Source organism: Asterias amurensis, chromosome 13, assembly GCF_032118995.1.
Source record: "Asterias amurensis chromosome 13, ASM3211899v1".
Taxonomy (NCBI): Eukaryota; Metazoa; Echinodermata; class Asteroidea; order Forcipulatida; family Asteriidae; genus Asterias; species Asterias amurensis.
This window is the reverse complement of record NC_092660.1, coordinates 5,429,754-5,444,430: the sequence shown is the minus strand read 5'-3', so window position 1 is coordinate 5,444,430 and position 14,677 is coordinate 5,429,754. Positions and strand designations below refer to the sequence as shown.

The window sequence follows — 14,677 nt, the reverse complement described above, 5'->3', positions numbered from 1 at the left end:
AAACAATTCTTTATCATATTTTTATACATAAAAAAAACGTAACAGTGATGGGAAAGTGTCTGCGAGAATAATAACCTCGTGGATAAATAAATTAATGGATGCATCTGTGCCAATGGCGTTCCACTTTAAACACAAATGAAAGAGGCGACCGACCAAGGCTCTTATAATACTGGATGTAGTCTCAGCGAGCAGGTGATGTGTAGCTTCTTATATAAGGAGATTACCCTGTCTCGTTAGTATTAGGTGACCATGGACGGACCAGCGGCCATGGTAGGCGTTAGACCCCCGCTAGAGTCCCGCTAGCTTCGGGACATGGCCCTGACGGGGTCGAGAGATCACAACCAGCCTGTCAACATTAATCATTGGGAGCTCGTCTTCAATTGATTTTTAGTATTTCGGGTGATATATAGTGTTGGTATTTTATAAGCCTGGGGTCTGATGGTTTAAAGGGGAAAAATCAGCTCATTGTTTCAATTATGTATTTATTTTGTTTGTTTTAAATCTCAAGACATTTACACAAGGAATATAAGTTGCAAATAGGGGATGTCAAGGTCCGTTATACAAAAGTATAAAAACTGTCGTGGAAAAATGTGTTCAACCAGACCTCTGCCAGCGAGAAAAATGGAATTAATATGGTTATGAAATATTTACCACACAATGTATTATTGAGTGGTTTTTTTTTTCAGGGGGCGAGTTTGGCGGGGCGAGGTAACTTTCTTTTCAGTAATGTTGTCGATTGTTCTTGATTAATTCTTCAAGTTCAATGCATTCACAAAACCGTCTTGTACTTATCAGTCTTTCTGTTTCTTTTTGTTTTTCAAAGAAATTAAATACATGTACTTGGGTTTTTTTTCAAAGTAATTGAATAAAGCTATAGTTTGAACTATTGTTTAAAACCAGCTTCATATTAATACATAAAGAGGAGCTCCAATGTCAAATTGGGTTTTTGATTTGCTCATTTTTCATGATAGACTTCTTGTGGAAGTGGTAGGAATTGCAAACCTGGCTTTAAAATTGTGTCAAATGCCAATTGTTAATTTGATACATTTCTCGTGCGAAATCTTTGCGTCGACCTGCCAAGATAACACAAATAGGGAAGCCGGCATCCGTCTACAGGGTGTCGTCATTCTAAGACAAAACATCTCAGGGTGTCGTCATCCCAAAGACAAATCATCTCATGATTATTGGCATCATACGTTTATGATGCCATCATCCTGCAGTAATTTATCTGTTGGATGGCGCTTCCAGAGCTCAAAGATTTATATGGACGAAGTCTGCTGCCCGTATATGCCTACCTCGAAAAAGACACCCTATAGAAGACTCCTGACAAACAATTATGATTTTGCTCATTGAACGTGAATAATCTATGCTCAGTTCGCCAACGGGCCTGTCATATGAAGAGGGAATTCTCGCCCTCAAACGCTGGCATTTCTACTCTGCCCACGGATGCTTAAAGGTGCACAGCCCTGTTAACACCTGCGAAGTTCAATTTGCATGAGAACAATTACATCGCTGAGGGCGTTTGAACGCAAAGTTGCATATTCATGAGAACATTTGTGACGACAGAAGCAAAGCAGCTGTAACATTATTGACATATTGATTAGATTTACAGTTACCCGTCTTGTCAGTGACAATTTTACCCAATCAAGAATTAAAGAAACACGTTGCCTTGGATCGGTCGAGTTGGTCCTTGAAAAGCGTCCTGTAACCGTTTGTTATAAAATTGGTATGGTTAGAAAGATGTTGTAAAAGTAGAATACAATGATCAACACAAATATGCCTCGAAATTGCGTGGTTTTCTTTTTACCTCGTCGACTAACACGGTCGGCCATTTATGGGAGTCAAATTTTTGACTCCCATAAATGGCCGACCGTCTTAGTTCGCGACGTATAATGAAAACCGTGCAATTTTGAGTGATACTTGTGTGGATCATTATGTTCTACTTTTAAAGCATCTTTCTAACCATTAGCATTTCAAAACAAATGGTTTCAAACGCTTTTTATAGACCAACTCGTCCGATCCAAGGCAACGTGTTCCTTTAAGGAGTATTGGGTCATTTGTTAACTTGACGCACACACAATTTGTCACTGAATTTGTTAACGTTATTTTGGGGTCACAAATGGCTTAACCTAATACTCTTTTCCATTAGAGGTTTTGACGGAGCTTGTTTTCGTACGTGCCACATTAATTTCGACGGAGCAGTAGCGTCGTTTCCTTTATCAAAAATAATTTGGGGAAATCTAATAATTGTTGATATTCCTAAACTATAGCGATTTGGGAAATATTTCTTCAGTCTGTAAGTTAATTACACAAAGATTTAAAATCCAGCCTGACAATATTTATTGAATACCATCACACGTGCCAAAAGCAACACGCATATTTGCGACCGTTCGAATTGTTTTCGGCGACTTCTTCTTGTGATGTAACAGGACAGCGCCCTCGCTGTTTTTAAGAAGAACCATTTTAAATTTTGCATCGCAGATCGTCACTTTCAGCCCCGGCTTAGGCTGCGTAAGTTTGGCATACGGTAGAGGGGCTTAAGAAACCGAAGAACGGAGCCTTAGCTTTTGCCTAAGCTTGGGCCTAAGCTGGAGCTAAAGCTTACGCCATGATTTCGAAAAGATCCCATCAAATTTGAACGGAATACAAACATGTATCCTCATCCAACCTGTTTTTCACACGCTGTTCTTTCTCTTCTTGATTGATTTTAGTATTTCTACTGGAGGCAGGAGAAGATGCTCTGGGACGAGAGTTGGATCGTCAACTATGACGACATTAAACCAGGTCAGAGGTCAAACGATGCCTTGGGAAAAGCTCACAAAATAGGTTCTGCCGAAGAGTGATGAAAACAAGAGAAAAGAAAAAAAAGCATGCTTGACAGGGCTGTTTATAATCAGTCAATACTTCATGACATGGATTAACATTCCTCACTTATGGTGTTGTCTTTCATGTCTGTGAATCGGGCAGGGATTGCAGTGAATGTTCACGACTTGAGATTTAAACAAAAAATGACAGTCTGGAAAATTTCATTTAGAAAAGGGATAGTTGGAATGTAATTATTGTAATGGTGGAAGTGATTGACATGAGTTTAATTCACTGGAGTTCATAGAAATGAAGCCCTTTACATTGTGTTGAAACTTAGTAGTAACACGTTTAAAGCTTTGCATTGTAGATATACAATTAAGGTTTGCAGTAACACCATGTGCATGAGTAGGATTTGAAATATTGCTTTGTGGAGACACAATCTAGTAATGTTTGTGAAACACTGTGCAAGAGTGGGATTTCACACCTTACATGGTGGAGATGCAATCTAGTAAGGTTTGCAGTAACACCATGTCCATGCGTAGGATTTGAAATCTTGCTTGGTGGAGAATGTTTGTGGTAACACCATGTTCATGAGTGGGATTTCAAACCTTGCATGGTGGAGATACAATCTAGTAAGGTTTGCAGTAACACCATGTACATGGGTAGGATTTGAAACTTGATACATGGTGGAGATACAATCTAGTAAGGTTTGTGGTAACACCATGTTCATGAGTGGGATTTGAAACCTTGCATGGTGGAGATACAATCTAGTAAGGTTTGCAGTAACACCATGTACATGGGTAGGATTTGAAACTTGATACATGGTGGAGATACAATCTAGTAAGGTTTGTGGTAACACCATGTTCATGAGTGGGATTTGAAACCTTGCATGGTGGAGATACAATCTAGTAAGGTTTGCAGTAACACCATGTTCATGAGTAGGATTTGAAACTTGATACATGGTGGAGATACAATCTAGTAAGGTTTGTGGTAACACCATGTTCATGAGTGGGATTTGAAACCTTGCATGGTGGAGATACAATCTAGTAAGGTTTGCAGTAACACCATGTTCATGAGTAGGATTTGAAACTTGATACATGGTGGAGATACAATCTAGTAAGGTTTGTGGTAACACCATATACATGGGTAGGATTTGAAACTGTATACATGGTGGAGATACAGTCTTAGTAATGTTTGTGGTAACACCATGTACGATAGTAAGGTTTGATACTGCATGGTGGTCGAACATTCTCATGAAGACTGTCACCAGAGCATACTGATCGAAACGTCGAGTAAATAGACCACCGGTTCTTTTCAGAACCACCACAACTCATATAAGAGAGATTGTCTATAAGTTTCCACAAAACGTTACTACAGTGGATTGCTTTGTTGTTTGAGAATCAAATTGGCTTGTTGCCTTGTTTGGAATCGAGCCAAAGATTTCCCCGCTTTTCACAATGTTCTCATGCTGTGCTCTTTAATGTATTGGCATACAGGTGGAATATTTTTTATATTATCTTGTAGCTTAGAAACCAAAGTCAAGATTCGAAGAACTGGCTGTGATTTGTATTACGGGAAAAGATCACTAAATCATCTGGTGCTTGCGCCATATAGGCTAGAGTAAGTCGGCATAGAACCGGCATCGTGTTTTGTATGAGAATATTGAACATTTGGACGGCGTCATGTTATGACGATAATTGACGGTGACTGTCACTCTCTTGTTTCAGATACTGGATTACGCGGATACACTGGGAGCGTGATAAGCGTCAGGACAGACAATGAAGCGTCAAGTATTGGTGGGTTGGCGTCGGTGGCCCACCAGAAGCAGCTATTCGCCCAGACTGGAATACTGTACGTCATGATATATTCATAGTCAAATTAACATGTGACCTTTGACCCAACATCCAATCATAACCGCACAGAAAGATCTTCCCCTTCCAAAAAAAGTCATATTCGTAGGCAATACTTTTATAGAATCCTATAGGAATTTTAGGTCCTATTGAAAAAAAAAGGATTACTGTAGATGATTCGTGACTTCCTATAGTCTTATATAAGTACCGTTTTAGACAAAATTCGGAGTTAAGTACATGAAAAGTTCGACATCTGAAACAGTTAGGAGCGACTGGACGCGCTAGAAGTCGAAAGATCGACTGTTGCAGTCGTTGGAAACTACTCTGGAGCGCCTTGGTTTCAGATGTCAATCTTGGCATGAGCCGAGCCAATGTAAAGTATATGCTAAAGGAACACGTTGCCTTGGATCGGTCGAGTTGAATGAAAAGCATTTGTAACGGTTTGTCATAAAATGCATATGGATAAAAAGATGTTGTAAAAGTAGAATACAATGATCCACACAGACATGCCTCTAAATTGCACGGTTATCCTTGACCTCGTCGACTAACACGGTCGACCACTTATGGGAGCCAATTTTTTTACTCCCATAAATGGTCGACCGTGTTAGCTCGCACTGCAAAAGGAAAACCACGCAATTTCGAGGCAAATTTGTGTGGATCATTGTATTCTACATTTAAAACATCTTTCCAACCAAATGCATTTCATAAAAAACAGTTACAAACGCTTTTTATAGACCAACTCGTCAGATCCAAGGCAATGTGTTCCTTCAAGTTCGCCTGTCTGAAACCAAAATTAATTTGGGTCAACCTAGAGTCGCTCCTAATCTATTTGGGTAGACGCGCCAGTGTCACGCCTGTCTAAAACGGGTGCAAGATTAAACACAGATTTAAGGGGACACAGATAAAACCAAAACATTGAAATTCAAGATCCTTCACCCCTTTGTTGATAAAACACAAGTTTGACCCTTACATGACCTTATTCAATCCCCTCATGTGAACTATGACACCCTTCACAATTCGGGTTTGACCCCATCAATTCGACCGGCATTACTGTCTCTCTCTTCCGGATTGTCAGCCAGCACACATGGATCCCATTCGTTGAAACTTGCGAGCAGATATAGATGAATCTGAACAGTTTAATAATCAATCAAATAAATCGGTGTGTCCCCCCCCCCCTTCAAGGTTTTCGAAATATTTTCACTTGGATATTTACAACTTTTTTTAAGGAGCCCCACGTTAACACACAGCTTTACCTAAAGTATATTAAAACGTCAAAAGGTGCATCTTATTAATTATGTACAATTTTATTTCCCCTCTTTTTCCTTCTACAGAAACGGACAGACAATTGCTATCAAAATAATCAATAAAATATCTTTCGCCTTGGATAAAAGAATCCGCAAAGAAGTCAAACAAGTCAGGTAAGGTCTTTTTGCACCCTTTGTTGCTTTGCAATAACAACAATTTATAAAACCCAACTTGATTTATAAATTATTCAGAACAGACTCTCTTGTTGTCACCTCCGGGCTATTTCAATTAAGTTTTCACGTTTTATCGTCCACTTCGGTGCTTTTCAAATTTCCACTTTCAACCTAACCGATATTTGAGAGAGAGAACTACGCAATCAATTATTCAAGGGTACCATACGTCCGGGACATGAGTAGGCCTACTCCCCGTGCAATACTCGTGTCGAGTTGTCTCGGTCCACGGGGGACATTCTGCTTCGGGGTGATTTACGAACAGATGTTCTCCCCTCGCTTGAAAAATCAGACAAAATTCTGATTTTTTTTTACAAGAAAGCAACAGTTCAGCTGCTATTCTGACTTGCTTGTCTGCTGTTTCGAATCAATACCTCACTTCTTGTGCGTCAAAATTGAAGCAATTCCCTCCGCGTGTTCAGTGCAACAAGGAGAGGTCAACTTCGGCGTTTGCCGGTCGTTGACTTCTTGACAGGCAGTGATTTCTAGACGACTTCCACCATGCGTTTAGGTTGTGATCGTTCTTCACGCATGACTCATGTTACATATTCATGAGTAGAGATTCCTTTTTTTGTGAATACGAAATTATTAACAAAGAAACACATAGTCTAATGATATTGAAAATAGCAAACGGGATCACGCCTGAAAACGTCCGTAGATGTCTCCGGATGATTCTGTTTAAAAACAACATGATTTACATGATAAGTAGGCGGGAATTTTCTTAAGCTTTATAGTAAACCAAGTGGCAAAGTTGTCTTGCCGAAAAAGAGGGCTTTTTCGCTTTATTTCACTGATTTAATACGACTCTACAGACCGCAAGTCGCAGACGTCACGAACACAAGTCAAACATCAGTGTGATTAAAAAAGGGTGATAGAAACCTGCGGTCAATGTCCGTCGGGGATGTGTTTTTTTTCTTCACTATTTCTTTCATTTTTTTTCTTCTTATTTGTTTGTTAATCTGACCAAGCAATCAGAACTGCTTCCCGCTAAAGTATCTCTGACAATCTCCCGCAGCATACAACGTATATGACGATGCATGAAATCACGGTGCGCTACTTGTGAAATTAATTCCGATTCGCAACACGTGGCTGCATCAATGAAGACACCATAAAGATCCTGACTGCTATAGATTTTCTTTTCCCGCGCGTTTTATTTCTTCCCGCCTTTTCGTTTATTTATTCTCCCCCGCTCCTGAGCGAGTGAGCGTCTACTTAAATCCGCCCGCGCACTCAACGCTGGAGCAAATTGTATTACCGCCCGATCTGTATCGCTACATGCTGCACGGGCTATCGCCAAGGAATGAGGGACTTGCATGAATTTACTCGAAAGTCCACCCTAGATCACTCCAATCCTAGGGCATTTATTCTAAATTTAACTGATCAAGAAATCTAGATTCGGACTTTACATGAAGAGTAGGATGGAGCCTGAACGCATGAGTGATCCGTAGGCCGTTTGTCTTGCCTCCTGGGAGTGACAAATTCACCCCCTTTCGCGTCAGAAACACCCCTGTCCCAAAATAAGATCGTAAGTCTATGGTTTGTCTTCGGACGTAATCTTAGACGGTCTTACGGGCAAATCGACTGAAACGGGACGTCAGGGGATTTGAGAAAAAAACACAGTTGCTACTCAAGAGTGCCGAACAACTATAAGGGGGAATGGAAATAGGTCAACTGGAAACTGTTGCTGCCCTTAAAATAAAAATTAAGTTTGTGTTTTTTGTGTGTGCAATACCTTGTTCCCACGCTATGACAAGTTAGTGTTCAAATCTCACACTTGAGAAAGATATGGTGTACGAAAAGCTTTTTTGTATATGAACTTAGTAAAAGTCTATAAAATTTGCAAATTCATCAATACTATGCTGTTGATAGTGAGTAGGAGAACAAGTTCACATCAATGTAATGACATATGTACGAATTCACACAAGGAGACTGTCTGACCATGGTCTATGGCATATAATACACACTGGCACAATGATTGGTCAGACAGTAGGAGGGTTGACTTTGCACTGTGTATAATGAATTCACCACATGATGTCGCAGTCTGACATGGTTGATCTAACGTACAAAACCACACTGGATATTGAGTGGTCAGATAGTGGGAGGGTTGAGCGTGAACTGTGTATAATGTAATCGCAACACGATATCAAATTGCATGCTGGCGAAGTGCATTATATCATTCAAATCCGCACAGTGGATGACAGTGAATGGTTAGACAGTAGGAGTGTTGACTGTGAACACTGCATTCACCACATGATATCATAGGGTTGCCGTAGTGTATACTTTGTGCTAAACCACAGCGGATGATATTAAATTATAAGACAGTAGGAGGGTTGACCGTGTACTGTGTACATAATATTCAATGGTCACACAATTTTATCAGAGTATCGTCGAATCGTGATTTGCTCTTCTGATTGTTATTTTACAATTTCCTTGACTTTCCTTTGACTTTTTCAGACAAAAATTAAACGTAGGTTTATTAGTTTTCAGTTCAACAATAACATTTCCAACTTCTCTGACAAAACATTGCCGCGTTCTCGAAATTAAATACCCACAACTTAAACGCGAGTGAATGCAAACTAACGAAGTACGCCTAAACACACACGCGCAAAGTGCAGAGATTTTGAGTTCACAAAAGCATATTGAGACGAACTAATTCAAAAAAAAGACCCATATTATTTTTCAATTTTTTAACAACATTCCAGCTCATTATATTCATAGGTGATGTAGCAATTTTGTCCCATGGATCGCTCTCGTTTAGAAGCAATATTAATGTCCCGTTTTTTTTTTTCTCACTAAACCGGTGCAGTTACAAGTTGCAAAACAGACGATTCAATTACGCTTTGGAGTGTTGTTTCAGCCGCCCCCTGAACACTGCAAAGTGCCCGTGCCACTTGGGTTTTTCCGGGCGAGGTTGAAGTCCGTTGCAATCTTCATATTTGTTTCAATTGCTTTAAAGGAACTGGACACCTTTGGTAATTGTCAAAGACCAGTGTTTTCACTTGGTGTATCCCAACATGCATACAATAACAAACCCGTGAAAATTTGGGCTCAATTGGTCATCATAGTTGTAAGAGAACAATGAAAGGGGGAAAAAACTTCACGTGTTGTACAAATTTGTGTGCTTTCAGATGCATAATAAAAAATTGCTTCAGCTGAAGCTTGTTAGTGAGAACTTACCTCTGTCTCAAAAATATGTTACTTCAGGGAGAGCCGTTTCTCACAATGTTATATACTATCAACAGCACTCCTTTGCTCGTTACAAATTAAGTTTGTATGCTACCAATTGTTTTGAGTAATTACCAACAGTGTCCAGTGCCTTTAAAAAAAAGATGGGGTATGGTTAGGACCTGTTTTGACAAAACTGCTGCACCCCGGCAGGCTTGTTTTAATACCTTCGATTCAAGATAAAGTACAGCCAGCTTGATGCTGGCATTCTGGCAAGATATCTGTTTTTCCTTGAAACTTCCATTGTCCCAAAAACATGTGGACATTATTTACATCATTGTTTATAAATGTTTGAAGAGCCGATACTGGTAAATTTACTAAGGGGATCAATTTGTGGTGAAGAGATTTTCAACCAGTGGTTTAATCCCAACAAGGCCTGGTTCTTGATAATGTTACCGAGACGAAGTCGAGGTACATTATCAAGGACCAGGCCTTGGCGGGTTTAAACCTCATCTCAACGAGGCCTGCTTCTTGATAATTTTACCGAGACGAAGTCGAGGTACATTATCAAGGACCAGGCCTTGGCGGGTTTAAACCTCATCTCAACGAGGCCTGCTTCTTGATAATTTTACCGAGACGAAGTCGAGGTACATTATCAAGGACCAGGCCTTGGCGGGTTTAAACCTCTAGTTGAAAACCGATTCAACACACTTTGATTCCCATTCATAAATATCTTTTCGGTCAAAAAAAATCAACACTTTTTGTCAAAAAGTAAAATCAATGCAAACATAATAACTGTTCAATGACTTCTTTCAACACAACACCCCTCCAGCTATGAAATGGTAAGGCCCTCGGGTAAACAACTCCTTATTGTGCTTGCCGCGCGTATCGCTTGATGTTGCACATGTCCCGGGCGTTGCTCTCGACCAATAGGAATGAAGAAACTGTCTTATAAACACAGGTGCACGCTCGCGTGTCACGCCCATGTTTCAACACTTGTTACTGGTCATTATCAAAAGTTTAAACACCCCCACGTGACACTTTCTCCACCAATAGGAATAGCGAAACTGTCTTAGGTATTTATGAATATATTTTAATCTAGATGGAGTAAGGCGAAGTTTTAGGAAATTCAAGTCAAACATGGTTTGTTCCCTTGTCTAGGATCAAGAGAGGGTACAAGATATAGTACTTACCTTGGAAAAACCTGGGGTGGTATATTCTAAAAAGTTGATATCCGTTATTACAACCAAAATAAAGGAAAATTTGATTAGATGCTGAAAATTCTGCCAACTTAATCACTATTTTCTCCTGACGGATTGAACCCAAAGTTTTCTTAAACACAATTTTGCACAACAATTGCTTATTTATTAATTTCTACAGTAACTTTTCACAGCTTCCCTCTGAGAGGATACGCCATGCATATGGTTGATTACATAGAACATGAATACTGTCTGCAACTGTTTAAAGTAATCTCTGACAATCCTGTATTATACCTTTAGGTTGTCACTTTTTGGTTATTGGTTGACCACACAAAACATGAACACTCTGCAACTATTCTATGTAAGCTCTACCAATCCAGTATAATACCTTTAAAGTCACCTGGAAGTGGTGTTTCGTCAAAATAAAGCTTTTGTCACTGAAATATGTGTTTTTGATAAGTGGAATATGAATAAACAAATAACCAAGATTTACAAAAATTATTTTCCATGTTATTTACACATTTGAAAATAAGCCCGACCTGAGAGGGCGCTGTTCGTGACGTCAATCGAGGCGCGATGAATCGCATGCAGTGCCAACACAAGATAGTGACGCTTGGCGCAGGCTAAACAAATGACCTCAAAGTTGAAACAATACCTGATTTTGTTCACGTTGGGCAAATGCTCTTTTAGGTTCGTTACGTCTTTCAGGTACCTTCTTCGACTTCCCCACTTGCTGGAATTTTTTTTGCAATGGCGTCATGTTCTAGAAAAGAACTTTTCTCTTCATGTCACGACTCGACTTGTTTGCTGCACAGCGCTTGAAAAGACATCGGACCGGACTACTTTGCAAACTTACCCCATCTTTAGTTGTTTTGCTGCATCCAGCAGCAATACACGTGGTCGACATTGCCGGAAAAATGCAAGAAAAAAAACTTTTTTTGGAACGTACAAACTCACGACTAGGACTTGAATGTACTTGCACGTGCGTGTGTTTGATGTTCGATCGAGGCAAAGTCCGCCTCGATTGAAGTCACAAAAGGGGTAGGCGAAGTCACCCCCACCCATTTTTTTTTTTTTTTTTTTTTAACATATAAATCGTTAAAAACAATTACTCAAAAAAAAATATTTTATTGTTCAGAAACATATACTTAATGTTTGAAGAAAAATATATATTTCCAGGTGCCTTTAATTTGTTACTTTTTGTATTATTGTTTGTAAACAATTTTTTTTTTATATATACAGGGATATCCACCACGCGAATCTCTGCAAGTTCATGGGCGGATGTGTAGATGTTCCTAACGTTGCCATAGCAACGGAGTATTGTCCAAAAGGTAGTCTCACTGATGTGCTTCTAAACGATGACGTTCCACTCAACTGGAGCTTCAGGTAAGACGCCCTCAATGTTAACAATTATTGCTTCTCTTATTCAGGGTATACCTTAAAAGACAGTGGACACTATTGGTAATTACTCAAAAGAAATATTAGCATAAAACCTTTCTTGGCGACGAGTAAAAAACATTGTGAGAAACGGCTCCCTCTGAAGTGCCATAGTTTTCGAGAAAGAAGTAATTTTCCACGAATTTGATTTCGAGACCTCAGATTTAGAACTTGAGGTCTCGAAATCAACCATCTAAACGCACACAACTTCGTGTGACAGGGGTGTTTTTTTCTTTCATTATTATCTCACAAGTTCGATGACCGATTAAGCTCAAATTTTCACAGGTTTGTTATTTTATGCATTATGTTGAGATACACCAACTGTGAAGGCTAGTCTTTGACAATTACCAATAGTGTGCACTGCCTTTAAAGGTGTTCTCTTGTCGCGTTCGGGAGAAACGTGTGATCTTTGACCTGTTAATTCCTTACTTAAGTTAACTTAACTTCTCTGCACTCAGTTTTCGTTTGTTTATTTACTAGAGGGCGTTTGTTTTGTTTGTCTTTTTGTTTGGGGTTCGGGTTTTTATTCGTAAGTAATTCATATACTGTAGAACTGGCTTCGTATGATGGAATATCATTGAGAAATGATTGTAATTTAGACAGTCATATTTGAAAAACAAAGTAGGACAACTATTATTCCACTGAATCCTATTTTGACCATGACTCACAATTTGAGTAATCATTCAAATATGTCAATAAATAACGATAATGTAAAGACATTAACGAATGTACATGCAATATTGCAATATGGGAAATGATTCCTACTCGGACAATGGTTCTAAATTGGGCACCCAGTTGCTTTATTGGTCTCCATTATTTTATAATGGGGACCCAATGGTTTCAAGATTTCGGACAGTAAATGGGTCTGGTTGGGAATTGGACCGAGCGATTCCAGTCAAGTATAATCTGGATATGTAAGAATGGTCAGTGTCCAAAGTTTAAATTAAAAATTGTTGAAATTATAGACGGTAGGCTTTCAGTTTATGGCTCGAGATCGTTACAAACGCAAAGCCCAACTGCATAATAACAATGAACTTTTACCGCGTTTTCCTGTATAGCGGGAAATCAATGTATATTTGGTTTGCGGTACGGTAACACCATGTGTATATCTACTTGCCATGTGGAGTTTGTTGTTAAAGGCAGTGGACAATATTACTCAAAATAGTTATTGGCATAAAACCTCACTTGGAAACGAGTAATGGGGAGAGGTTGGTAGTATAAAGCATTGTGAGAAACGTAGTTTTAGAGAAAGAAGTAATTTTCCACGAATTTGATTTCGAGACCTCGAGTTTAGAACTTGACGTCTAGAAATCAAGCATCTGAAAGCACACAACTTCGTGTGACAAGGGTGTTTTTTTATTTCATAGTTATCTCGCAACTCCGACGACCGATCGAGCTCAAATTTTCACAGGTTTATTATTTTATGCATATGTTGAGATACACCAAGTGAGAAAACTGGTCTTTGACAATTACCAATAGTGTCAAGTGTCTTTAACTTAGAGAACTGTCTTGCTGTGTATCATCGTGTTACTGTTAGTAACAATGTGGGAAATCATTGTGTAATTCAAGTAACGAATAACGTTTATGTCTATTGTCCATCAAAGAATCTGTCAGAAATCTGCGTTCCTGTTCCCAAACTTCACTTTTTCACATTCAAATAACTAAACACAGTGGGGGTGGGGGGGGGGGGGGTCGTGCCTTTTATATCGCACCACCAAGGATGTGGAATTGTCTTCCTCAGAACATCAGGCGATCTAAACTCATTAGCAAATTTCAAATCTTTACTTAAATCTCACCTTTTTCAAAAGCCTTCTGTTCGGCGCTATATTTTGAGCAACGACTGTTGGATTAGCGCCTTCTAAATTTAACGAATGATTGATATTAAGCGTCGCTCCAAGTGCTCCAAGTGCTTCGCTTTCGCCAAATAATATGATTGTGTCTAATAGTGTATGATTTATGTGCATGTTTACTAAGACTGAGACCTTATCGAAGAGACTTGCTTAATTTGTTTCATACTTTATGACCACTGGATTTCAATCATGCTACACTTTCGACTTGCTCTCATTAGAGCATTCCACCAGAAGTTAATTACGAACAAATATTACATTAAAGACACTGAACAGTATTGGTTATTGTCTAAGCCCAGGCTTCTCACTTGGTGTATCTAAACATATGCATAGACCTAAAATAACAAACCTGTGAAAATTTGAGCTCACTTGGTCGTCGAAGTGGCGAGATAACAATGAATGGAAAAAACATCCTTGTCACAACGAGTTGGTTGCTTTCAGATGCTTCATTTCGAGACATCGAAGTCTAATTCTAAGGTCTCGAAATCAAATTTGTGGAAAATCACTTATTTTTTTAATTACGTTACTTCAGAGGGAGCCGTCAACAGTTCTCCATTGCTTGTTACCAAGTAAGTTTTTTTGAAGAAATGGTGTACCTTGGCTAATTACTCCATTATATTAATTACCATAAAAGTGAAGAGCACTGCAGCTGGTGATCATTTTGGGAAATGATTCCCTTCAAGGAATGTGGTTAAAGAGAAAGGAATTCAAAAACAAAGTTCTATCTTTAATAGAAACCTTCCATGCATGATTGTGTATTCCAATTACGGATTATTCTTCCTGCGTGAACATACCGCTCGAGGATTTCGATGATATCTCAAAAATGCTAAGTCCTTTGGAAATTAAATTGTCACAAGTTAGTTTTATTGTATAATGTCTACATGTATATCTAACAGGCT

At 39.1% G+C, this 14,677-nt stretch overlaps 1 protein-coding gene across 3 annotated transcripts in view; it reads left to right on the top strand.

Moving 5' to 3' along the window:
• The window catches only part of LOC139946004 (atrial natriuretic peptide receptor 1-like), a 221,903-nt gene that overhangs the window by 163,606 nt on the left and 43,620 nt on the right, over nucleotides 1-14,677 (top strand). For all 3 annotated transcript variants that reach the window (XM_071943584.1, XM_071943585.1, XM_071943583.1), the window contains exons 7-10: nucleotides 2,712-2,784; nucleotides 4,533-4,656; nucleotides 5,987-6,073; nucleotides 11,737-11,880. In XM_071943584.1, the coding sequence (XP_071799685.1) occupies nucleotides 2,712-2,784; nucleotides 4,533-4,656; nucleotides 5,987-6,073; nucleotides 11,737-11,880 (428 nt within the window). The remainder of the gene's footprint in view (nucleotides 1-2,711; nucleotides 2,785-4,532; nucleotides 4,657-5,986; nucleotides 6,074-11,736; nucleotides 11,881-14,677) is intronic.